The sequence below is a fragment of the Polyodon spathula genome, chromosome 40, assembly GCF_017654505.1.
Source record: "Polyodon spathula isolate WHYD16114869_AA chromosome 40, ASM1765450v1, whole genome shotgun sequence".
NCBI classification, from domain to species: domain Eukaryota; kingdom Metazoa; phylum Chordata; class Actinopteri; order Acipenseriformes; family Polyodontidae; genus Polyodon; species Polyodon spathula.
Window position 1 is genome coordinate 1,552,348 of NC_054573.1, and position 24,850 is coordinate 1,577,197.

The 24,850-nt window shown below is 40.9% G+C and overlaps 1 protein-coding gene across 2 annotated transcripts in view; it reads left to right on the plus strand.

Moving 5' to 3' along the window:
- The window catches only part of LOC121305002 (spectrin beta chain, non-erythrocytic 4-like), a 48,620-nt gene that overhangs the window by 17,884 nt on the left and 5,886 nt on the right, over window positions 1-24,850 (plus strand). For both annotated transcript variants that reach the window (XM_041236468.1, XM_041236469.1), the window contains exons 17-28: window positions 2,922-3,124; window positions 4,803-4,893; window positions 6,590-6,736; window positions 11,941-12,204; window positions 15,843-16,067; window positions 16,534-16,623; window positions 17,145-17,423; window positions 18,086-18,216; window positions 19,248-19,452; window positions 20,917-21,297; window positions 21,757-22,001; window positions 24,043-24,181. In XM_041236468.1, coding sequence (XP_041092402.1) covers window positions 2,922-3,124; window positions 4,803-4,893; window positions 6,590-6,736; window positions 11,941-12,204; window positions 15,843-16,067; window positions 16,534-16,623; window positions 17,145-17,423; window positions 18,086-18,216; window positions 19,248-19,452; window positions 20,917-21,297; window positions 21,757-22,001; window positions 24,043-24,181 — 2,400 coding nt within the window. The remainder of the gene's footprint in view (window positions 1-2,921; window positions 3,125-4,802; window positions 4,894-6,589; window positions 6,737-11,940; window positions 12,205-15,842; window positions 16,068-16,533; window positions 16,624-17,144; window positions 17,424-18,085; window positions 18,217-19,247; window positions 19,453-20,916; window positions 21,298-21,756; window positions 22,002-24,042; window positions 24,182-24,850) is intronic.

The window sequence follows — 24,850 nt, forward strand, 5'->3', positions numbered from 1 at the left end:
TGGGCATTACAAGGTTTTATAATTCCCTGATAACGTAATGTTGAACACATTTTAGCATAGCAAATATAATAATAAAAAAAAGTTGAATGTTTTCCAATGCCGATTCAAGGTTGGTTGTCAGCTATAAGTAAGGATAAGATATGCCCTAGTTATAAAATAATATTAACATTATTCATTTGAAACATTACATTATCAGGGAACTGCAAAGTGTATTGTTAATCATGTATTGCCCATTTCTGCAACACATGTGATACAATGCTTTGCCACTCCTCTATATTATCATTTTTAAATCCAGACTCACAAGCCAGAAGTTTTCATATGCAGTACATTGTGTTGCAAAAAAAAAGTAGTGATTTGTCCAAGAAATGGAATCTAGTTACATAAATGCTTCATCAATGCTTGGACATTACAGGGTTAAATTGCATTATTTCCTTGCAGCATACTTTTCAAACAGCACAGCTGTCGTTGTCACTCTGTAACGGTAATAAATCGTTATGGTGGGGGATTGTTTTCACTGACAGGGTTAAGTGCATTTCTGTGAAGCAGCGGGGGGAGACGTGCAGCAGGATTTGCATAATTTCTCTTTTATCTGGTTGTCATTCATCTCTAGCAGCTCAAAGCAGAGGTTGCTAGCTAATACCTGAGGCTACATGTGAGAGAGAGAGAGAGAGAGAGAGAGAGAGAGAGAGAGAGAGAGAGAGAGAGAGAGAGAGAGAGGGGGGGGGGGGGGGGGGGTGAGGAAGGGAAAGAGATATGCTAACAATCATCAGCGCTCCCTCCAGTATTGATGTTAATTAATTAAGTTACAGATACAAAAGGCTGGCTGAAAAAAACACTGGCTATAGATTTTTCGCTGGCTGAAAACAAAAACAACATTTTTGTCTTGTTTTTCCGACCGACTTTTGTGTAGCAGCAGACCCACGTCCTGGTGGTACGCGTGATCCCTGACCGTAAATTATTCTCTGTAATTTAATCAGACGTCAGTAATTACCACTAGTACGGAGTCAATTAAAGACGACAGAATTAAGGAATGGGCCCATACAGATTATATAACGTTTATATATTTATATATATATATATATATATATATATATATATATATATATATATATATATATATATATATATATATTTTCTTAAACAAGAATTATTATACAAATTCACATTTTATTTGAATACTGAACTTCTAGTCGCACACATAATAGGCAATCTTATTTCTACGAGTATTTCCACATTAGTGTCTTTCTCTATCTTGGTCAGACAGCGTTGAGCGATAAAATAAAGAGACTTTCTAAACTGAGGCAGCAGAGAATTAATTTTGAAAAATACAATTCCATAAAAAAAAAAAAAAAATGATATGGTTTATTTTGTCACAATTTGTAATTTTTTTTTTTTTTTAACAAGAGAAGTAACGTTTTAGAAATCAGCTGAGTCCAAGTGACACCTTTTATTTTAATCTTAATGAATTAATTATGATTCCCTCGGGACACATTAGTGTTACTATGGCCAATGGGGCAGCCACCCAAGCTGTAGCAATGACTGATTCATAAACTTTTCCCTTCGTACCTGGGCTGGTACTTCACTACTTTTCAAAGTACTTGATCCGTGCCTGGTTCCGGCTTGAACTCATCACTGCCCTACACCTCACTGACAGTGTCTCTAATCTCCATCACCTATACATCAAGGCATATTCAGTGTAATTATATTTATCCATCTGAAAATAGCTGCAGAGAGTGTACTTCTCCACAGGAAAGGATCTGCCACAACTGCAAGAGCATCTGTCTTCAAGCGTTCCGCATGTTCTACTCTGACCCAATTTCTCATAACGAATGCAAAGGGATTCTGTGCAGAATCAGATCACACTCAAGCAATGGCAGCAGTTACAGGCTTCCATTGCCAGCCAGTGCATGTCTTTGTGCACTCGTATGGTTTGTTGAAGAAAGAGCCCATTGACAAACCCTCCCCCCATTTCCCAGTTGCAGGAATACTAAAATAAATTAAGTTAAAAGGCAACATATTAAAACGGGATTCAGAAATCTGGTTACATAACCTGTGCATTTAGATCTGGGAAGTGAGTCGAGTGATTTCATGTAATCTGTAAGCTGGTTAACCCTTTCAAATGCTTTTCCAGTTCCAATAATTGCACAATCTTCAGCTGTAGTGTCACTTTAAATGAAAGCTCACAGCTCCAATTTCATTTTCTGCTTTTCTCCTTATTAAGCTGCAATATATACAAGCCACCATGCAATATTTGGTCCAAAGCCCTTGTACTGCCAACTGGGGCTTCTTTAGTGTCAGAACATTATCAGATATTCATCCTGCAGATGAGATGTTAAATCAATGTCCTATTGCAAGTGACTGCATATAATGGACAGTTCACAGCCTGCCTCTGTAAAGCGCTTTGTGATGGTAGTCCGCTATGAAAGGCACTATATAAAAATAAAGGTTATATTATTATTATCTTGAGAGCCTCCAGGTTTTGGCCCATTGTTGCTTTATAAGTACGGGGTGAACCAATAATACAATTCAGGTTGAGTTTGTAAAAACACACAGTTCGGTGATGGTCACCATTAATCAAGTTTTGAATGGATTAGGTCATGCCTATCATCTTTCATACAGTGCTGATGAGCCAATGTACAGTATTGGCTTCAGATACCAGAATGTGTGATTCCACAGCCATGGCCAAAAGTTTTGCATCACCCTGTGCAATTAACACATCTTGCATCATAAAGTTGAATGAAACCTGCTGAATAATGTTACCTTAACATACTGAATTACATACCGCTTTGTACTTGTCCATATCCAAAACTGATAGTTCTAGGTGATGCTAAAGTTTTGGCCATAACTGTATATGTTATGGTATTGACATGGGTCCCCCCCCCCCCCCCCCCCCCCCTCTCTCTCTCTCTGTCCTCCCTCAGGAATCGGCCCTGGCTCATGTAGAGCTGCCCACTACCGTGGAGACAGTGGAAGCCACTATAAAGAAGCACAGAGACTTCTCCACCACCATGGACCTGAACTTGCAGAAGATCAAAACTGTGATGGAGGCTGGGGAGAGTCTGATTGGACAGGGAAGCATCTACTCTGAACGCATCAAGGAGAGGATTGAGATCATCCACACCAGGTACAACCACCCACCTCACCAACCTGCCGTTTACACAGTGGTGCCCATCACCCTCTAATCAGGCACCATTCTTGACACGTCTTGATTCCCAAATCTTTTTACTCCACATCGTCATTAGCGCTGGTTTTTATCAGACAGAAAGAAACGCCACGTTATGTTGTCGATAATCCATATTCAATAACTGATTTGTCAGATTCAATAGACAATATACCAGATTCTGTACTCAGAATAGCAGATTCCGTTCTCAATATACCAGATTCCATTGTCGACATATCAGTTTCTTATGTATTTATGCCATATTCATTCGTTAAAAAATCAGATTCAAAGTTGGTATGCCAGATTCAATAGTCAACACACAAGGTTACACTGCTGAGATACCAGCTTCTGTAAATTATATACTTTTCTATAATTAATATATCAAATTCTATAGTCTTTATGCCAGTTTCATTAGTTAATAAACCAAAGTCCATATTCAGTAAGTTGATTTTCCAGGTTCAATATTCAATAAACCAGATGCAATAGTCAATAAGCCAAATTGAACAGTCTATATGTCAGATCCCATCGTCAACATGTCAGATTAAACTCTCATGCAGAGAGCCAGCTGCTCCCAAGCTGTTGTTAATTAGGCTACTGAGAGGCTGAGATAAACTGGCTTGACTTCCAAGAGGGACTGACAGGATTATTGCTCTCGGACTAGCCACACTGCCAAGCCTTCATGCACTGGCCCTCTGCTCTCGCTAATAATAACCAGAGGGTGTTCTAATTTATATTTATCTTTTCAAAAGGAAGAAAACATAGACAGAGTGTGAATTGGGGTCAATTTCAACTGGACTGTAATATTTAATGCATCTTAGCAGGGAGTGTAATTTCAGAGATGCAGAAGTACAATGAAATGGGTCACAATATTTATTTTGGAACTATATAAATCCTGTCTGGCTGGTAGCATTAATGCAGGCAAAAAGGACGACTATCAGTAAGCACCAAGTAGTGACACAAGTCTGTAGTTCAACATTGAATGTGATGACTGCAAACTTCATTGCTCTAATGATTTTAAAAGTGCATTAGGTTAGAGAATAAAAGCAGTCGACATAAGCATGTATGGCATCATTCTGATGCTCGTTCTTGAATTTATGCTCGACGCCTCTCAGCTGGCACTGAGAGATTGGCAGGGAGACGGGTCTACTGCCAGCCCCCCTGGTGAGGCTGAAAACTCAAAGCACGGCTCTCGCTGTAAAGAGAAGAAGGTTTGAACATACCTGGTTTAAACACTTATTGGTCATTGCTATTATAATGCATCCCACAGATGCTGGCGATCAGTTGAGGGTCATTGGGGTAATTTACCATGGAAGGGGAATCGAGCAAAGAAACGGCTGCTTAGATTTGTGACGATTGCAGTAATGATTTTTTTAGACTATGCGGAGAACTGCGATCCACACAAACCCAAGCAGCTGTTTCTTCAGTTGTTTCGCTTGGAATGGTAATTTAGCCCGATCAACACCAGTGACCCTCAAAACAGTACAACACAGTTTGTTTTTTATATAGTGCTCTTCATGCAGAGCATTCTCAAGTTTCTAGGAACTACCGAAGGTTTAGAGTTTGCTGACCTCAAGGTGCGACTCGGATCATAAGACCCTGCTTTCATTGCTGTTTATGTCCTCTCTCGCTCTCTTTCTTCCAGGAGTAAAAAGAACCGAGGCTTGGCTGAGGAATGGCTTCAGAAGCTGCTAGACCAGTGGGAGCTACAGAGGTTCTTACAGGATTGCCATGAGGTAAACTGGAGCGTGCATGAAAGTGGTTCATCAAACCCAGAGGCAATATATACACTTAACAGTTCATTCAAGCAAAGTATTGCTTGTTCATTTCTGGTTTCGTAACTTTACTGGGTGTTTCAACTTTCTGAAAACAAAAAGAAGTGCTTATGATGAATTGGGAGTAAATAGCCTTGGGAATTTAGCCCCTAATATCCCAGTGGTTAAAGAAAAGGGCTTGTATTCAGGATGACCCCGGTTCAAATCCCAGCTCAGCCACTGACTCCCTGTGTGTGACCCTGAGCAAGTCACTGAACCTCCTTGTGCTCCATCTTTTCTTGTAAGTGATTCTGCAGCTGATATACAGTTCACACACCTTAGTTTCTGTAAGTCGTCTTGGATAAAGGCAGCTGCTAAATAAATAATAATAATGTCAATTTGAACAGCTTTAGTCATTTCTGTCTTCGAAATTAAGCCATGGTGCATTTAAACCATTAGCAAATTATTTATCAGAACACAAGCTGTATGCATGTAATTTGATAAATCAATATTTTATCACAGAAAAAAAATGAAATCTTTCCTTTTGGCTACAAACGGCTGCGTTCTATTTTAAGGACAGTCAAGTGAGACGAGCCTGTAATCAGAGCAGTGAAATTTCACAGCGACTGAGAAGCTTTGAACACATGAAGCTCTATTATCACTGTGGGGAGGAAAGCACCAAGTTATTTATCATTCCTAGGCTTCACTTTCTTATTTTATATTGAGGCATCACAAAAGCGTCTGAAGGGCTGTATTTGCAGAATTCCCAGTCACAATTAGACTTTTGTGGTTAATAAAATTGGAGCAAGTTATCATAACAATATAGTATAGTTCAAGAGAAAATTTAAATAACAGGTAGATGATGCCAATTAAAAATGCATCAAAAAATTACAAAGCAGCCTGTCCTCAAACGAGGACAATGGCACTTAATGGGTTAATCTCAACCTCCACGTGCCAGCTTGCTGCAAAACATGTGCTGCTATTACCGTTCCCTTATCTCATTCAACCCTGTTTGCCAGTACCTCCTCCTGTTCTGAGCAAAGCAGTGAATTGTCCCTGGTGACGCCCAGAAAAGACATTGCTCGCTCTCTCTCTCTGCTCTGCTCTGCTCAAGCACTACAGTAGCAAGCAGTGTCTAAAAGCATGCTGTAGATTCTGCCAGCAGCACTGAAATAGGACTGCAGATGCAGCATCACAATGAAGGGATCTAGGACAGATATTGGAATCGAAGACCCTTCGAATCGAGTGCGGGGAAGGGTTTAAGCATTGAAAAAGGGGTAGCTAATATTGTCTACCCCTCCTACTCCACCAAATCAAAATGAGGTTCAGAGTGACTATTGACTGCGCAGGACACATTCAATGAGGAGTCCTTTATTGATTTGATTTTTTATTTTTTTTTATTTTGCTGATATGTGGATATAACAACTGGGTTATTGCTATATATTAAAAGTTTTCTATTTCCATATATACCACGACCTGGTTTAACACCAAGAAGACTGCAGTAGTAGCATGCAAAAAAAAAAACAGTGCTTGGATTGTACCTCATCGCTGAAGCCTTCCTTCATCCCCTTCCCCAGCTCCCTTTCTCCCACTCCCCCCGTCCACGGTCTCCCACACTCGGTGCTCCAGAATGCCCTTTGAAGTCCAGATCCCTGAATACTGTCTCTCTGTTCCCTAGCTGGGCGACTGGGTCGCGGAAAAAATGCTGATGGCTCGCGACACATCTCACGACGAGGCTCATAAACTGCACAAGAAATGGCTCAAGCACCAGGCTTTCATGGCTGAGCTAGCCCAGAACAAAGACTGGCTGGAGAAGATTGAGAAGGTAAGCAAATGAGGTGGCATGACTGGTGGAACTGTTAATAAGTCTACTGCCGAGTTTAATGGATATTAAACTTTGTTTCATCCATTGAGTCTGCCTTTCAATAACTTGTGAGTCACAACTTTGGGAATTGAAAGCACAGCCTAGGAGTCTGATAAGTGTTCATTAAGTATGCCCCCTGGTAGCCTGTCATTTTTGTGTGCCATGCTCTTCATAGAAAATGCCCCAATCAACCCTCTGTGCCTGGTGTTTACTACACAGCATCCATTTAGGTAACACTTTCCATTAAGTGTCTCTAATTGCTGTGTATTTACATAGTAGTTACTTAGTAAATACATGTGCACTTACACATAATTACAATGTTACTAAGCTTAGCTACAACGCACTTAATGTGTAAATAACCCTTCTGTGATACAATTGTGTTCTTGCATACTGTATACGCATGCCTTGAATGTTTCAGTTTGTATCTTTTGTTCAGTTTGGGGGATTATCGTTTTTTATTATAATTTGGCAAAGTCGGTTATTTTCAGTTATTTAAAACAAACACCACTCAAACACATCAATTTTCAGTTTCTATAATACATTGAATGTGTATTTCACTGATACACAGACAAACGTTAACTTACTGTGTCGAATCTGAGAATTGTGAGACGTAACAGTTTTCACTTTACATCCTTTACCGCCCGCGTGGCTATCACACTACAGTTCATGGGTTTTTTCTTTCTGCCTACCCCATCGTATGACTATAGCGTACTGTACTAATTCATCTCAGCATACAAGAAGTTATTTAAATGTTCTTATAAGATTAAACATTCATCATGGTACTCCGATTAAGGTTTGGCATTTATGAAGCTATAATAATAATGTGAAGAAGCAGTTCAATACATTTTCTTTCGCTCAGGCTGTAAGGGAATGAAAGCCTCTTTTAATATTTGTGTTTGCTATAAATACTGATGCTATTTGATAACTTTATATTATACAAAATAGACCCTGATACTGAGGTGATACAGCCTTCTGAAGTGGCTTTTTATCAGTTTGTATCAGATCGGTTGTGTAAATTAACATTAGCTATATTGTGCTTTCATTGAAGTATTTATTATAAAATATTAGTAACATGTCAAAGAGGTTGCTTATTGGCTGATCTGACCTTGAGCGAGGTGAGAATTGGCTTATATTCTAGAGCACCCTACACTGCATTTTTGGCAATAAATAATTAAGTATGCATGAACAGTGCATCTAACACATAATTTCTGTCTCATACAAACTGTCTGTTACGTTGAAGCCACCTGATACAGCATTTTTGACACAAAGAAATTTCTGATGCTGTGATCGCATCATCATCAATACCAGAGTCAGCTTTATTATGTATAGAATATTGTACAGGGTTGTGCAGAATACAAGGTGATATCCATCAATTTGAGGTCAGGACGTTGTGACCTGGAGTGTGTGAAAACAAGCTTGTATCTTACACTGCACCCTGTATGTATTTATATATAAAGAGAAACAAGTGAGTGTGGTTACCATGGCATCAATCGCCTGTAAGCACCTCCAGTGTTTCTTTTCAATCACACTTTCCCTTGACAAAGGTATGTTAAACATACTGAAACGCTGGGAGGTTGGCTCTTTTGATTATATAGATAGACAGACAGACAGGGTAGGTAGATAGATAGATAGATAGATAGATAGATAGATAGATAGATAGATAGATAGATAGATAGATAGATAGATAGATAGATAGATAGATAGATAGATAGATAGATAGATAGATAGATAGATAGATAGATAGATAGATAGAGTTCATTTCCCTGTAATAGTGAATTAAATCAAGGTTCCCATCTCCAGCCCTAACAGGGTCAAACCAATTTTGTTTTGCTTGTTTGGTGTTTAAAATCAAATGTAGGATACTGAGAGGGGTACATTCCAGTTGAATTTGTTGCTGTATAAGGTTTTTTTTTTTTCTTTTTCTTTTAACATTTTCTACTTTGTGAACTTCAGATTGCAAAACGATTCGATGTCCTCATTTTTTAGGGGGTTAAATCACATTCCAGGGCTTCATTAATCTGTTCATGCTCACAAAAGGGGTTCTTGTTTAATTCTATAGACTTTGTTGTCATTTCTAGACAACTTTTGTTGACCTCAGATTGTCTGCTTATCCTTTTTTTTTTTATTTAGCAGTTACCAATTATTTTAATTATTTTCTCCCAATTTAGAATGTCCAGTTATTTTTAGGCTGAGCTCACCGCTACCCCCCCAGCGCTGATTCGGGAGCGGTGAAGACGAACACACGCTGTCCTCCGAAGCGTGTGCCGTCAGCCGCCCGCTTCTTTACACACTGCAGACTCACCACACAGCCACCTCAGAGCTACACTGTAGGAGGACAACGCAGCCCTGGGCAGCTTCCAGGCAAGCCCGCAGGCATCACATAGGCGCCCAGTCAAAGCACAGCAGAGCCTGCTGCAGAATGACTGACTCTGTTGAAGTCTGAAACACTTCTCATCACAAAGGCTCCAAAGAACCATTGAAAAAGTGTTAAAATGTGTTAATACCAGATCTTACCAAGGACGTCTAATAACACCTAGGTTTCTTGTCTGAGTGAAGTTATCCGGCAACCAACTCCCCGACCCCAGTGGTGCTGCTTTCCTAGAAAAAGGAAAACATTCCAGGGGAGCTTTCTACTTGTGAGGTGTCTCGCTCATTAAAATATTTAGCATATTTAAGAGGAGAAAATTATCTATTTAGGGTTACCAAGATATTTAGTAAGTAAAGGGAATTTGAAAATAAGTAATTTCAGCTTTAATTCCATACTGGCTTAAAACAAAATCTTTTAATAAAACATGAGAGTAAGTTTGAAAAGGGGCCGGTATGATTAATGCAGGCGAGCATGATTAATGAGACATAGAACGGTTTAGAATGGTTTTGATTTATTATCCCGCTGTATAAGAACAGACCGTTCTAGAGCTTAGGCTTGGGAAATCCTATCATTTGAAAGATTGTTGTGAACATCGGGCCCTATTCACAAAATTCCAAGGACTGTTTTAAGGAAGGTTTTTGTTAAGGAAGGGTTTTTTTTAGAGCCCGTTTTTAAACCTAAGAGAAGGGTTTGAAACACAAGTTGTGTGACTCTGACCCAGTATCTCTGACTTTGAATGTCCCAACCTGTACTCTTGCAGACCTACATTGTTATTTGTCAGTGTTGAAACCCAACCATGAGCTTTCTTAGGATTCACGGACGAGACCGTGTCCTAGCATCTCTTCCTCTGGATAGACAATATGCAGTAATGTACCTTTTTCAAACTAGCAGACCGAGTATGTGTCTTTACAATGCCATAGACAGAATAAGACATGATGTGGTTACAGCATACCTGCTGCCCAATTCACAGCCCCATTATTAACCCTTATAAAAAAGTTTCCCACAGTAAAATCTTAGGTATGGTAAAGTATAGGCAAGCATTGTAAAGCACAGAGAGGTCTGGTAAAGTATAGGCAAGCATTGTAAAGCACAGAGAGGTCTGGTAAAGCATAGGCAAGCATTGTAAAGCACAGAGAGGTCTGGTAAAGCATAGGGAAGCATTGTAAAGCACAGAGAGGTCTGGTAAAGCATAGGGAAGCATTGTAAAGCACAGAGAGGTCTGGTAAAGCATAGGGAAGCATTGTAAAGCACAGAGAGGTCTGGTAAAGCATAGGCAAGCATTGTAAAGCACAGATATGTCTGGTAAAGCATAGGGAAGCATTGTAAAGCACAGAGAGGTATGATAAAGCATAGGCAAGCATTGTAACGGACAGACATTGTAAAGCACAGAGGGGTTTAGTAAAGCATATTGAAAAACAAAACATGGCAAACCATGATAAATGATGGTAGTAGAATAAAAAGCAGAAGAAAACATCAAAATGACTTTTATAAGGGAGGTACATGTGTAACTGTCCAGGACAGAGGAATATAGAAACTCACAGTAGTCCTTTAACTAATTGTAACGCTTAGTGCTTATATAAACAGGGGGTTCATGTGAAATAATAAACTGTATTACTCACCAAATAGTATTTTCATGGAAAACTACAAAGCGACATGTAATTCAGTATGTTAACATAACATTATTCGGGGGTTTCATTACACTTTATGAAGAAAATGTGTTCAATTAGTTCATTCTAAAGGGCGAGGCAAAACCAGCGCTGTGCAGGCACCTGTCCCAGATTGCCCAAACTGAACTTGCTTTCCAGCTGACAAGCGGAATTCTCCCTGGATACGTTTGTCTGAGAATTTGCAAGTTTGTGCACTTGTCCTTGGAGCTCTGCATGTCAGGAATTCAGTATGAGGGATGTCAAGTTCAGTGAAAACTCAATCAAGGGCACAACTAATTGTGGACTTCTTAGGGGAGTGATATTATGACTGAAGGTACACACAGTAGAATTTCTTGCAACAAATGAATAACATAGGATTTGAATAATTTAAAGAGTTTCCTCGAATGCATTACACTTGCTACAAAATGGATGATCCTAGATCGTTTATACATTTTTTTTAATGTTATTTTTATGATGTGTCAATGGCAGAACATTGACATCTGAGCTGCTTGTTGGACATTCCTTCGTGTTAAGATCAGTGCAGGTTTCAGGCTCGCTGAGGTGCGAAGCAAACTGCTTTCTCAGCTCTGACGCGCTAGTGCTGGTTGGAAGAGCTTGCTGTCTCTACAAAATGAGCCCAGGCTTTGGGAAGGAGAAAGAGAGACTCCTGAGGCCCTGACTGGAGAAAGGAGATACACAGCACAGAGTTACAGTGGCACCCAGGGTTGGGTTCAACTGCTGTTTTTCAATTCCAATTTCCTTTTAATCAATTCCAACACAATGGGAATTGGAATCAGGAATTGATTTTACAAAGGATTTGGAAATGGAATTGGAATTGAAAAACAGGAATTTACCCCAACCCTGGTGGCACCCTGCCTATCAGTACCCATAGTCTATAGCTTTATACAGGGTTCATTCTGTGCTTTAGGCTACCAAAAGAGTGACCCAGCTAGTGAGCTGTGGATCAAGGTTTCCTACAGTAATACACAGTTCACGAGATGGTGCTGGCTCTTATTACCAGAAGGGCATTTTTAAGCCACATGTTACACATCACATAGACTGGCAATCGCAACTGAGGAGAAGCTTCCAAGCCCCCGCAAGCAATGGCAGGCGCTTCTCTAACTTGTTCTGTGTGTGTGTGTATATTCCAGGAAGGCCAGCAGCTGATCCAGGAGAAGCCAGAACTGGGCTCTATCGTGCAGAAGAAGCTGGGTGAGATCAGGGAGTGCTGGGTGGAGCTGGAGTCCACCACACAGGACAAGGCTCGGCAGCTTTTCGAGGCCAACAAGGCAGACTTGCTGGTGCAGAGCTACGCCGAGCTGGATCAGCAGCTGCTCCAGCTCGAGGGGCAGCTGGGCCAGGTGGACCAGGGCCGAGACCTCACCAGCATCAACAAACAGCTCAAGCAGCTCCAGGTCTCTGTGCACGGCTCACACCTCTCTCTCCATCTCTCCCAAGGCTTTAGATATACCCACACACACATTTTAACTAAATTAAGCATGATTATCACACTTCATAGTATAGTAGCTTTATACTATAGCATATTTTAAGGTATGGTACAGTAGTTTTATAGTATGGCAGCTTTATATTGCAGTATAGTGTACTGTATGAATAATTGTACCATATTAATGTTTCTTATCTCTTGATCTACTTCACAATGCATATAGTTTTTGTTTTCTTGTCTTGGCAACTTATTGCACCCCATAGAATGGTCTCATGCTAATCATGAGATATTTAGGTAGTGTCAATAGGGTATTATCTAGATGAGGGGAAAACACCAGGGTGATTAGAATGATGATTTTTTTTAAAAGGTTATTTCTCACCTCTGACAGATACTTAGTCAGCCAATGTAGTCTTCTGCAGCTGTGGCCAAAAGTTTAGTATCACTCTACAGAGTGAACATTTAGCTTCAGGAAGTCAAATGACATCTGCTGAATAATGTGACAAAAAATAACATGAAATATTCTACTACTATATGGTTTCCATTAGACTTCTTTTTGCAAGATCATTTTGTAGATTCTTTGATTCCATCGTGTTAAATAAAAGATCTAAATTATGTTCTGTGACCAGCTGGCAAGCGAATAGAGGCCCAGAAGCAGGCTGCAGTTCAAAAAAATAATACTTTTATTATAAATAAACAAAATAAAAAGGGCACAAGGGCCAAACCAAATGGATTTAAACACAAATAAAAAGACACAAAACAAGACTTACAAAAATAAAGGTTTCCAGGCTGGGTGATGCCTTCACTGAATCAGGAAATTTAAAAAAAAAAAAAAAAAACCCACCACAAAACCAAAAACAGCAAGCACACACACCAGCTTGCTTCCTCCACTCCCTCCTCCCCCAAATGGCAAGCTGAGGCCTCCTTTTATGTCAGGTGGCTTGGTACTGATTGATCGTTAATTACTCTAATCAACCCCAGTCACCTGAACACAATAAACCCAGACAGGTAGGGGAATTTAACCCCATAACTGCCAATTTATAAAAGGCAGAGCTCTGCTCTGCCACATGTTCATATAGTTTGTTTGTTTTTTCTTCTCAATCCTAAAATTCTAGGTGATGCAAAACATTTGGCCATATCTGTACACCTCTTCACTAGTGAATAACTCAGCCCTTGCGTGTGGTTTGTAAGTGACTGTGGGCATAGGCAGATGTACCATTGATAAAGAATTCTGCTGAGATGCTCACCCTCATGCACTGTCCAAGCAGCCAGTTTTTCATGGCAGCTTCTTTCATTCTCCTTCTTGACAGCATGGTGGTGCTCTGAGCTGCTATAGCTCCCATTTACAGCCTCACAGTACGGTTTGTATCAATGCCAAGCAGCCTCCTGCCACTGGGGTACAGTAAACTTTTTGATTTCCATTCACCTCCCTTCAATTTACTTTATTTCCCTCCATATGTAAAACGGATATATTCTTGTGCCTTGTTTCCGTGGACTGGACCCACATGGTACGAAATAGCTCGGACCAGCGTGAATGGGTTTCGGTCTCCCAAAAAAATAAAAACGAGGCTTAGATTAAATCAAAACTATGGCCCTGCCAAAGACATTGCACAGCATAGATAGGGTTACCATACGACTCCAGGTACTAGGACAGTTCGGGACAGTTCAAGTTTTCCAACTCGCATCGCAATGCATTCTGCTGTGTTCTTCCTGTCTCAGGTACCTTTCACAGCAGGACTACACTTACCAGAATGCATTGGGGTGTGTTGAAAAACAGTCCCAAACTGTCGTAGTGTTCGTGTAAGCACAGCTATGGAAGTGCCTTAAACTTTTATTTACTTTTTGAAACCTTTTTTTGTCTACGGAAATAAGGCATCATATAAATCAATAAGCGACCGATTCACAACCCAGTAACTCAGTAGTTGGCAATAATATTTAAATTTGACTTAAATAAATATAAATGACGTAAATACAAGTTTCATAATCACTAAACTCTTCTGCAAACAGTTTGATGAATATCAGACTTTATTTATCGATAAAACAAATATTTCTTTAACGTACAAAAGTTCAAACTTTGCAAACAGGGCAGTTTATTTTTTTTTTCTGAAATGTATGTAAAAGATATCTGTTCACTTTTATAGCGTACATTGTAAATCTAAAATATACCATGGTCTTACTATAGCATGCATATATGAAAACGGTCTAGTCAAGAATATAATTCTTACAGTAGGTAGCAGGGCCCGAACAATGCATTTCACCATGCAATATATTTGAAAAATACATTCTGTGGTGCGTTTAGACTATTTAATTTTCATATGGGCTTTGGCTGTCACCTTTACCTATCTCCTCTATTGGTTTGGCATTTGCATTCTGTCTCTTGGCTTGACTGTGGGTCACATTTCCCTTTGGCGTCGATTCAATTACTGTTTTTGCCAGAGGAAAGAGTTGAGGTGGAAGCGATGAGTCACATTTAATAAGCTGTTGTTCAGTTTGCACTGCCTGATGCTTCAAACCGTAGAGCACCTCAGAATATTAAGGATGAAATAGATTCAAATACCACGGTAATTTTTTTTTTTTTTTTTTTTTTTTTTTCTGCTGTTTGAATTTTTTGGCTGAATTCTCACCAAACTATTTGATTTGCTGTTTAAAGAAATGTGTTTCCTATGCACTGGCTTCATCTAAATTCTTTATCATCTTCACATACTCCAGAGTTCACATAAACAGTATAAACAAATGTCATGCTGATTCTTAATCGTTTTACTTTTTAACTTCAGATTTTTCAATTGCAACGCTATAGACCAAGCTTATCACAGTACAGCTTCCTGACGCCTAATGTACAGTGGGTCACGTGGTCTTTTTACAGACTGTTGGAGTGAAGTTGACCTAGAGCACAGGAAGTGATTGGGTACCAGGAAGTGGCAGCAACTTGTAATCTCGTAGTGTTCTATTTTAAATATTTACCGAGGAACCAGGAGGTTTTAAACACAATGGAGTTGCTAAAGCTAATAAGAGGTCTGAAAATGGATTCCTTTTCCCAGCACATGTGCATTGCCACTTTCTTCTGTACGATATCTGATACTCAGGCAATCAATGCTGCAATGGCACTTCTTCCATTTTTCATGGGCAAACAGGAAAGAAACCCGATTTTCTTTCTGTAAAACCACCTCCATCAAAACATAATTTCAGTATTTTATTCATCTCTCTAAACCATTTGGGGGCAAAAGTATTTTCTGCATATTTAGAGAAACTGCAGGAACTGATATTTCAGAGGCTGATCATTGATTTCAGCATCTTTATCAAACCTACTGTACCTCAAAATTAATAGGTAGCAAGTAAGAAAGTGGAAAGCTTCCTTTTGTCCTGCTCAGAAATCTACAGGTATCTCTAAAGCAGGGCTGGTCAAAACTGATCCTTTAACTCCTGGTCTTTGTTCCAAACCGTCTTCTAAATTGTTTAATTGAACCAATTAAACCTTCAGTTGTTAATGATATCATTTTAGCTGTTAAACCTGGAGTGGAATGGCCCTCAGGACCGTGATTGGAGACCCCTTGTTTTAAAGGGTGTCGTCCAGTGTGCTCCATCACCGCTCACCTGCTGTGCGTTTCTCTCCAGACTATGGAGGCGCAGATGGAGGACTGGTATAAGGAAGTGGGGGAGCTGCAGGTGCAGGCGACCTCCATCCCCCAGCAGGGGGCGATCAAGGACAGCGTTAACCAAAAGCAGAACATGGTGGAGACGCGGATCGTCTGGCTGATTGAGCCCCTCAAAGAGAGGCGGCGCATACTGCTGGCATCCAAGGAGGTGCACCAAGTCAGCCGCGACCTGGAGGACGAAATCGTGAGTCTCTTTTAAATTCACTTATTCTACCGCCTGTCCAGTTGTGTTCCTTCTGTATGTAGGGATTAACCGACAGTAGAACTTGCCACATCCAATTCTGTAAGATACAATCCCTTCTATTAACCAATGGACCTCTGGCATGTGTCATTTACACAGGCTGCTACCAGCTGAACAATAGTGATGGATCTAAAACAGTCAATTCAACTCTTGGCAAGACAGAATGGATTCAGTTGCAGATTAAATGCATATGGCACGACTGTATTACAGCGCTTTGCTTTGCAATAATTCTTAATGCTTTTCTTTGCATAGTACAGGTGCAGTATGGCACTTTAGTGTTTTAGACACGCTGATGTACCTGGTAAATTATAATACCTGTTAAATTATAATGCCTCGACGAACCAATTTAGTCGTATATGTGGTATTAAGTTTGCGTCTAACACCTGGTCTGTGTTTGCTGGTTTTGTAGCTGTGGATTCAGGAGAGACTTCCCTTGGCAACCTCCAATGAGCATGGAAACAGTCTGCAGGCCGTACAGCAGCTCATGAAGAAGAATCAGGCAAGTCGCTGGCCACCTATTTCCTTCCTCCAGGACCATGCTGCCTGTCTCCTTTCTAATCATTAACCAATCACTGATTCCCTCAGTGATTGGCACACTTTCAGCCAGTAACATGAACCAGAAGACTGTTTTGGTGAAATGACCCAAAGAGTACAATTATAACTCCTAGAAACAAAGGTCCCCCAGTTCAAATCCCGGCTCAGCCACTGTGTGACCCTAAGCAAGTCACTTAACCTTCTTGTGCTCCGTCTTTCGGGTGAGACATTGCTGTAAGTGACTCTGCAGCTGATGCACAGTTCACACACCCTGTAAGTCACCTTGCTAAATAAACAAATAATTATTTAAAAATAAATAGTAATTTATGGAATTAGGTTGTAACCTATAACTTTCTGAAAAAAAAAAAAAAAACATTGCCCAATTCCAAGCTGTAAATGACAAATAACGTGTGTGTTTAATTGAACGGCAATTGAAAGAAAGCATTGAGATGAGCATTGCGTGCGTGTGTGTGTGTGTGTCCCCAGTCTCTGCAGAGGGAGCTCCAGGGACACAGGGGGAGGGTGGATGACGTGTTGGACAGGGCTGGGCTGATCGCCTCCATTCGCAGCCCCGAGGCGGACTGCGTGCGGTACAGCCTGGACTACCTGCAGCAGCTGTGGGACACCTTGCGCTCGGAGACAGAGCAGCGGCAGATCAACCTGGACGGCATGTACCAGGCTCAGCAGTACTACTTCGACATGGCCGAGGTGGAAACGTGGCTGAGCGAACAGGAGCTGCACATGATGAACGAGGAGAAAGGCAAGGTAGGGCGTACAGACACCAGGAAGGAGAGGGAGCTGTTGGAAATTAAGTGGAGATAGACTTGGGAAGGAGATACAACCCTGTGAATGGGGAGGGTAAGGGATGGCTTATCTATCCATGTTATTTATGCAGAATCGTTGTTCAGTCAGGAAACTGATGTGGTAGAATTAAAGCTTAGACTAGACAACTCTACTACATTATACACACTACATTCTTTGGCCTCACCTATCGAGCTACCCTTGCCCATAAATGATCTCACAGATAAGTGGAGAGGCTGACTGTAGGGAAGCCATGGGCAGGGGGGCAGGATAGCTGCCCTCCCCCATTAGACTCAGATTGATACCTTCCTTAACAATCATTGGACGTACTGTTTCTCAAAAGACAAATTAGATACTCACTATTTGACTGAATTATTTCGTCCGAATATTGGAGGCACTTAATATATTTGACCTAAGGTTAAAGTCAGTTCCCTGCCAGAACCGGCACTTTGCTTAATGGATGCTTGAAATTTTGAGATCAGTCAGTTACTTGGAACGGGACAAGCACTGATGGGCCGAACGAACTGTATTGATAATAGTGCTGGCTGACTCAGTTACCCAGCTTCCCTAGTTCCCTAGTTCAGGATGTCAGTGGAAACACGTGCTGTGTTTGTGTCTTGTTCCAGGATGAAGCCAGCACCCTCCAACTGTTAAAGAAGCACCTGGTCCTGGAGCAGACCATCGAGGATTACGCCGAGACCATCGGCTTGCTGTCCCAACAGTGTCGCTCTCTCCTGGAGCTGGGCCACCCAGACAGGTAAGAGTCTCAGGGCAGAGCCACAAACACCTAACCCAGGGGTGGCCAACCCCTGGTCCTGGAGAGCCGCAATTTTGCAGATTTTTTTCTAGGTATCTTTAAATCAATGGCTATTTTTTTTTTTTTTTTTTAATTATCGGTTCAATTAAGTCATTGAGAACTTAGGTGGAACGGAAACCGCAAAGACCATGGAGCGCTTGAGGAGCAGCGTTGGCCAGCCCTGATTTAGCCATTGGATAGTTTGAGCTGTGGTTCTCAAATCTGGCTTTAAAACCCGGTTGGAATAAAGACCAGGACTGAAATAAATCTCGAGGGACAGAATTGATTACCACTGATCTAGGGCTTAGTAGCTTTTTAGTTAGTTAACTTAAGATGTTTGTATCCAGCGTCATTTATTAGTACATTGCATATGTTGTCTCCTTCACGCATCAAAGCATCACTTCAAAGGAAATATATTTATCGAAGCCAAGTTGCCTTACAAGCACAGCGTATGTGCTTCTGCTGAAAAAAAAAAATCATTTATTTATAATAATACATTTAACAAAACAGCAGTGGAAGTATGTTTAGTTTAATAAAACAAACGTTTTTGAAAGGCCAATATGGACCCTGTTAAGGTATGGCAGATGTAGTAGAGTTTAAATATATTTAAAATAAACATGTAAAGGTCAGATCATAAACAGAGATTTAAAAAAAAAAAAAAAAAAAAAAAGTGTATGTTGATTTTGTCAAATGGAATGTGTGAAAATTCAAAACTGTCGGATTTACCCGCTAAGGTATGGACTGGCTGCGTTATTTCCAAATTTATGTTTAAATTAAATGCGTTCAATTAAATTCACATACATGCATTTTTTAACTACGGGATTGATTGCATAATAACACCAGGCAATGGCATTTCTACTGATGCAGTGGTATGTTTAATGCATGTCTTAGAGGTTCGATTGATGGAAGAGCTGGTGGTTCAAGCCACGCTGCAGGCGTTGCATTGCCAATGCTGCTAACCCGCTCCCCCATCCCTTAACCCTCTCGCACAGCGAACAGATCAGCAAGCGTCAGTCCCAGATCGACCGGCTCTACGTGTCTCTGAAGGACCTGGTGGAGGAGCGCAAGGGGAAGCTGGAGCAGCAGTACTGGCTCTACCAGCTGAACCGGGAGGTGGATGAGCTGGAGCAGTGGATAGCTGAGAAGGAGGTGGTGGCAGGGTCACCAGAGCTGGGACAGGATTCCGAGCACGTCACGGTGAGTGGGAGAGAATAGAGGAGTGGGGGTGGGCAAAAGCTTGTGACTCGCACTGGGAATTGCCTTTAACTATTTCATGCATGGAATATTGAAAATTACTATATATTAGGAAAAACTGGCATCCTCCTATCTTGCATTTGCATCTTCCATATCTTCCCATATAAAGAGTAGAGGTTTTTTTTATCAGTTCCCATATAAGGTCACCGGACATGAAAGGGTTAAGAAGTATTTATCAGCCAGTATTCAATAAATCCATTCATTAACCTGCTGATTTCAGAACAAGAAAGGCTGTCCTCCCTCGCCTTTACAACTGAGTACTAATCAATGCCAATTAACTTCCACACCGAGTGTTTTGAAAACCAATTTGGAAATGAATTTTAAATACGTTTTCCTCATTGTCAATTTACAGCAGTAAATATGTTTTCCAGTTTATTGAATAGCTATTACAATTTCTGCAGTCTGACCATTTAAATGTTTCATTTTTGGTAGGTTTGTGCTTTTCACTCGCTAATCTTTTGGGATCCCAGATTGTTTTCATTGCTGACAATCCAGGACTTTTCTGCAATAAAACAAATACGTTTTTTGTAGTTGTTACTTCCTCACACACACACACTCACACGTGCAAAAAGGCTCATCGTAGGGGTGGAATGATAGTGAAAATGGAGGGGGAGGAGAGACACAGATCAGACTGGTTTTGGTTTTAATGAGAGAGGGAGTCTGCCTGCTTATTAATGAGGAGTCGTTCAAGTTCACAGAAGTCTAGGAGGACTCTGGCTGGCCTTGGACATCTAAGGAAGCCTCTCCTTCAATGAGATTCTCCCACAGGAGCTAGAAGGAATTAGAGGCTTTCCTCATTCCAGTTTTGAGGAGCTGTTTATTCAGGTTTTATTAACCCATATTTCTTTTCTCACTCCAAAATCTAGTGTTCCCCAGTTATTTTATCCCAGTCTAATTTATGATCACTCATTGCAGTACTAACCACGACAGCTCAACAGAACTCGTAGACATCCTCCTTCATCCGAAGACCAGGCCTAGTCCCTCTTTACACCTAGGAGTCCTGCAGCGGGCTGAAGGACAAAAGCCAGCCCCACAGTTGCCCAATTTTGATCTCACTGGGTGCCTGGCCAGTAGGTGCACTGCAGCACAGTGAGGAGAAACAGTCCCCTTGGTCTTTGCCTCCCAAACGAAACATTTTCCGATTATAATAAAACTTGGAAAGGACGTTCTTTAGATATCTCTTTGGCTTGTTTGTCTCCCAAAGGATTGGTCTGTGACGTACTGGTGAAGGCCTCTGGCCGCAACGCATTTGCTTTAACCAGGAATTTTTTTTTGTTTTGAATTTCCTAATGAAATTAATTATGTAAATAAAACACGAAAGCATGATTGCTAGCGTTTGGGGAGCGCTTGGCATTTTTTTTTTTTTTTTTTACTTGAGCTGAGACCCCTCTCCCTTCTGCCTTCCAGTTGCTCCAGGAGAAGTTCACCGAGTTTGCCTCAGAAACGGGCTCACTCGGTCAGGAACGGGTGTTGGCGGTCAACCAGATGGCAGACGAGCTGATCGACTATGGCCACGCGGACGCGGCCACCATCGCGGAGTGGAAGGACGGGGTAAACGAGGCCTGGGCTGACCTGCTGGAGCTCATGGAGACCCGGGCGCAGATGCTGGCCGCCTCTCACCAACTGCACAAGTTCTTCGACGACTGTCGTGAGGTGCTCTCGCAGATCGAGGACAAGCAGAAGAGGCTGCCTGAAGTGCGGGCCCGCCAGGGAGGCAGCGCCAACACCAATACCTTGCAGAGGCTCATGCAGTCCTTCGAGAGGGACATCCAGCAGCTTGTTACCCAGGTCGGTCCCCACACCTGACAGCCCTTTCATTTAGCAGCTACCCTTTACCAGTTCTGCAAGCAAGACGAGTGTTAAATGATGGCATTAACTTTTAAAGTTTGTGTTAATACATTGTTCTGACATTGTTCGATTGAATCTCTGTTATTGCATTTTAATAACACACAAGATTTTTTGAATTTTTTTAATGTAACGTAAGTCAAAAACACTGCAGTGATAATATTTAGATTCAGACTGGAAATCTGTAGCAGCCCAGGAGTTTTTATGAATGCCTGTGTTCAATTATATGGTATAATTACAATTACAATTACACAGGTGTGCCATGGTTCAATTACAATCACAAATACATTGAAATTGACCACTGGCCTGACGTGACCTTTTTATCTTCCTCTTCGGTGGTTTGTCCAAATGGTTTTAGTGAGCTGACATCCGTAATCTCTTTGCAATCTCTCTTTGCCTTAGGTAAGACAGCTTCAGGAAAGCGCCGCTCAACTGCGGACGGTCTACGCTGGCGAGAAAGCAGAAGCCATCGTCCTGAGGGAGCAGGAAGTGATGCAAGCCTGGAAGGAGCTGCTGATTTCCTGTGAGGAGTGCCGGGTGCAGATCACCACCGCGACGGACAAGCTGCGCTTCTTCGGAATCGCGCGGGATCTGGTTTCGTGGATGGACAGCGTTATCTGTCAGATCGGCATGGGAGAGAAACCAAGGTTAGCGTTCCATTATTGATCGCCGCTCTTTCCAATAAGCGGCAGTTCACATGAACAAGGGCTGGAATAAGGTTGCTCATGTGAATAAGAGTGGAATTGATTACTGGATTATTAAAATAACTGTCCGCCAAATCATATGAAATCCAGTGGGTTAGCTTTAATTGCAATGGTGTTTCAGCCCATTAGGAATCCAAGCTTTCTTCCTAACTCAATAAATATAAAAACATGAGCTGTTCAGATGATACATCTTTGAAATGCTATTGAAATTCGTATGAATTTATGGCCCACATTTTAAAAGCGTAACTGAACGAATTGATTTAGTTAATCCTGTTTCAAATGACAAATATGGGATTTAATCAAGTAAAGTAACATGATAAAATTCATATGAATGGAAGGTATAACTCCATGGTCTTTGTTACAGGCTTAACTCTGCTTGTGTGTAATTGCATTTGAATTCCCGCCACTTATTGTAAAGAGTTTATTTGCTTTCATTTTTGTGAATTTTGGTACTCGTAAGCAAGCCCCGGAGGATAAGAAAGACAGATGAAAAATCTTTGTTTCTCCTCAAGCAGCCCTGGACTGGAGGGGCCACCTTTTCTCAGGGGGTGAGGGAGCAGTCACCATACCTGAAGACTGCCTTCTTTTTGGAGATGAGAGCGCAGTTTAATCTCATGATGTTTGGTGCTAAAAATAAATCATGATTAGACATTTTTAAGCAATTTTGTCTGGCTTCAATATAAGAATTAGGGGCGTGCTGATATTTGTGTTTGTAATTGCCTTTACGAAGTATTTAAATCGGCAGGTATTAAATAAATCAGTTCATTAACGTGTTGACAGCTGAGTGCCAATCAATCGCAATCAACTGTTTTAAAAGCCGATTGTCAGCGAATTTTCCTCTCATCCTGGGTGCTGACGTTTTTTTTTGTTTTTTTTTATTGACGCATTGCCATACCGCAAACTGACATGAAAATATTATTTATAAAACAAACAAAAAAATGTATTAAGATATTATCGTATCATTGCCTTTGATGGGTACTGGGTTGTAAAAGTGAGGGAAGGACAGCTTTTCCCCATTTTGCAATCAACACATTAATGAATGGATCTATTTAACCCTTCTTAGAGGCAATCCCGAGTAGGCGTACACCGCTGTAAGGAATGCTCTCCATCTAGACTGCATGTTTAGGTCATTATAACCGCAATTTGCATTTTAGAACTTTTTTTAAAAAGTGCTTATTGAGATATATATTAAAAGGAAATACAAACTTTTACCAGCAGGGCTTTGCTGAGGATAAGTTATCTAAGGTAGGCAATTTGGTGACGTTATTTCTTCATGCTTTAGTTTCACTTAAGCTGAAAGTTTTGTATTGATATAGTTTTATAATTTTGGAATGGGAGGGTATCTGGTCCATTATCCACAAGATAGCAAGATCATCATAATACATTGAGCACTACTGGAATCATTGTTTCCCTCTTAGCCAATCCAATTGCTAGATCTCCGTACATTCCCCAAACATCTTGTAACTATTGTTTTGTTCTGCATGAAGAAAAAAAAAAAAGACAAAACAATTTTTCACATACACATGTCATTTACAATGGAGGGATGCCAGAGAAATGAAACGTATAGCTAACCTTGTCTCTTAAACTAATTGCCATTTTGAATGTATTCACAGGTGAAGACATGTTAAGTCATAACCTTTATCTACAGCTATGGCCAAAAGTTTTGCATTGAATTTTAGGATTGCGGCTACCGGAAACCATCATAGTAGTATAGTATTTCATGTTAGATTTGGAAATGTCACATTTTTCAGTTGTCAGTTTTTCGTTAAGTATAAGGAAAACTACAAAGCGGTGTGCAGTTCAATATGTTAAAAAAAAACAATGTTATTCAGCTTCATTCGACTTTATGAAGCAAAAAGTGTTAATTCTATAAGCTGATGCAAAACTTTTGGCCACAGCTGTGCTTGACATTTTTCTTGTTGGTTGTTGAGACTGATTCGTTTTTGGTGCTGCTGTGTTCATGTTGAAACCGTTCCCCTTTTAGAGACGTATCGTCAGTTGAGGTGCTGATGAATTATCACCAAGGGCTGAAGAACGAGATCGAAGCCCGCAGCAAGAACATGGTGCAGTGCGTGGAGATGGGCAAGATGCTGCTGGCAGCCAGGAATCCAGCGACGGAGGAGGTAATGAGCTGGGGGGTTGAACTATTAACGCAGGATGAGGGAACTGATGCCTGAGGTTTTCAGGAAGAAGGCTGTTGATCCCCGGAAAATCGACATTCCTTCCATTTTGAATCAAAAGATCCCTTTGAGATTAGAAGCCTGCCGTGCGTTCTTGAAGATTTTCAAATACTCTCTTGAGTAGCTTTTATCCGATTTTCTTGGTAAGAACAATGACGGTATTTCAGTATTTAGATCTGCTACCACTGAGATCATTTAAAGTTTACGATCACAGTGGTCTGTTTTCCTTATATGTTACTGTACAGTGTTTCTCTAGGGTACAGTACTGCTTACTAAATTAGCCAGTCAAGATATTTCTTTGCAATCACCAGCAGCAACTGATGCAACGTTTCTCAAATGCTGCCTATTTGGGAATGGAGACGTATGCAGGACAGAGGGTAGGAGGCACTTTTCAAGTACAGAATTTGGTGTCCCGGATTGGGTTGCCAAGCAATGATGTTGCTTCTGATCTATTAGGGCCCTTCAAGAGCCGCCTGGATGTGGTTCTCGGATCAGTCAACTACTAGGAACCGGATGATCGTGGATCTTATGTTCTTATGATCACAGCCTACATGTACATTTTTAGCTTGCAGGATGATATAACCAGCATGAAGCCAAGGAAGGATGGAAGGA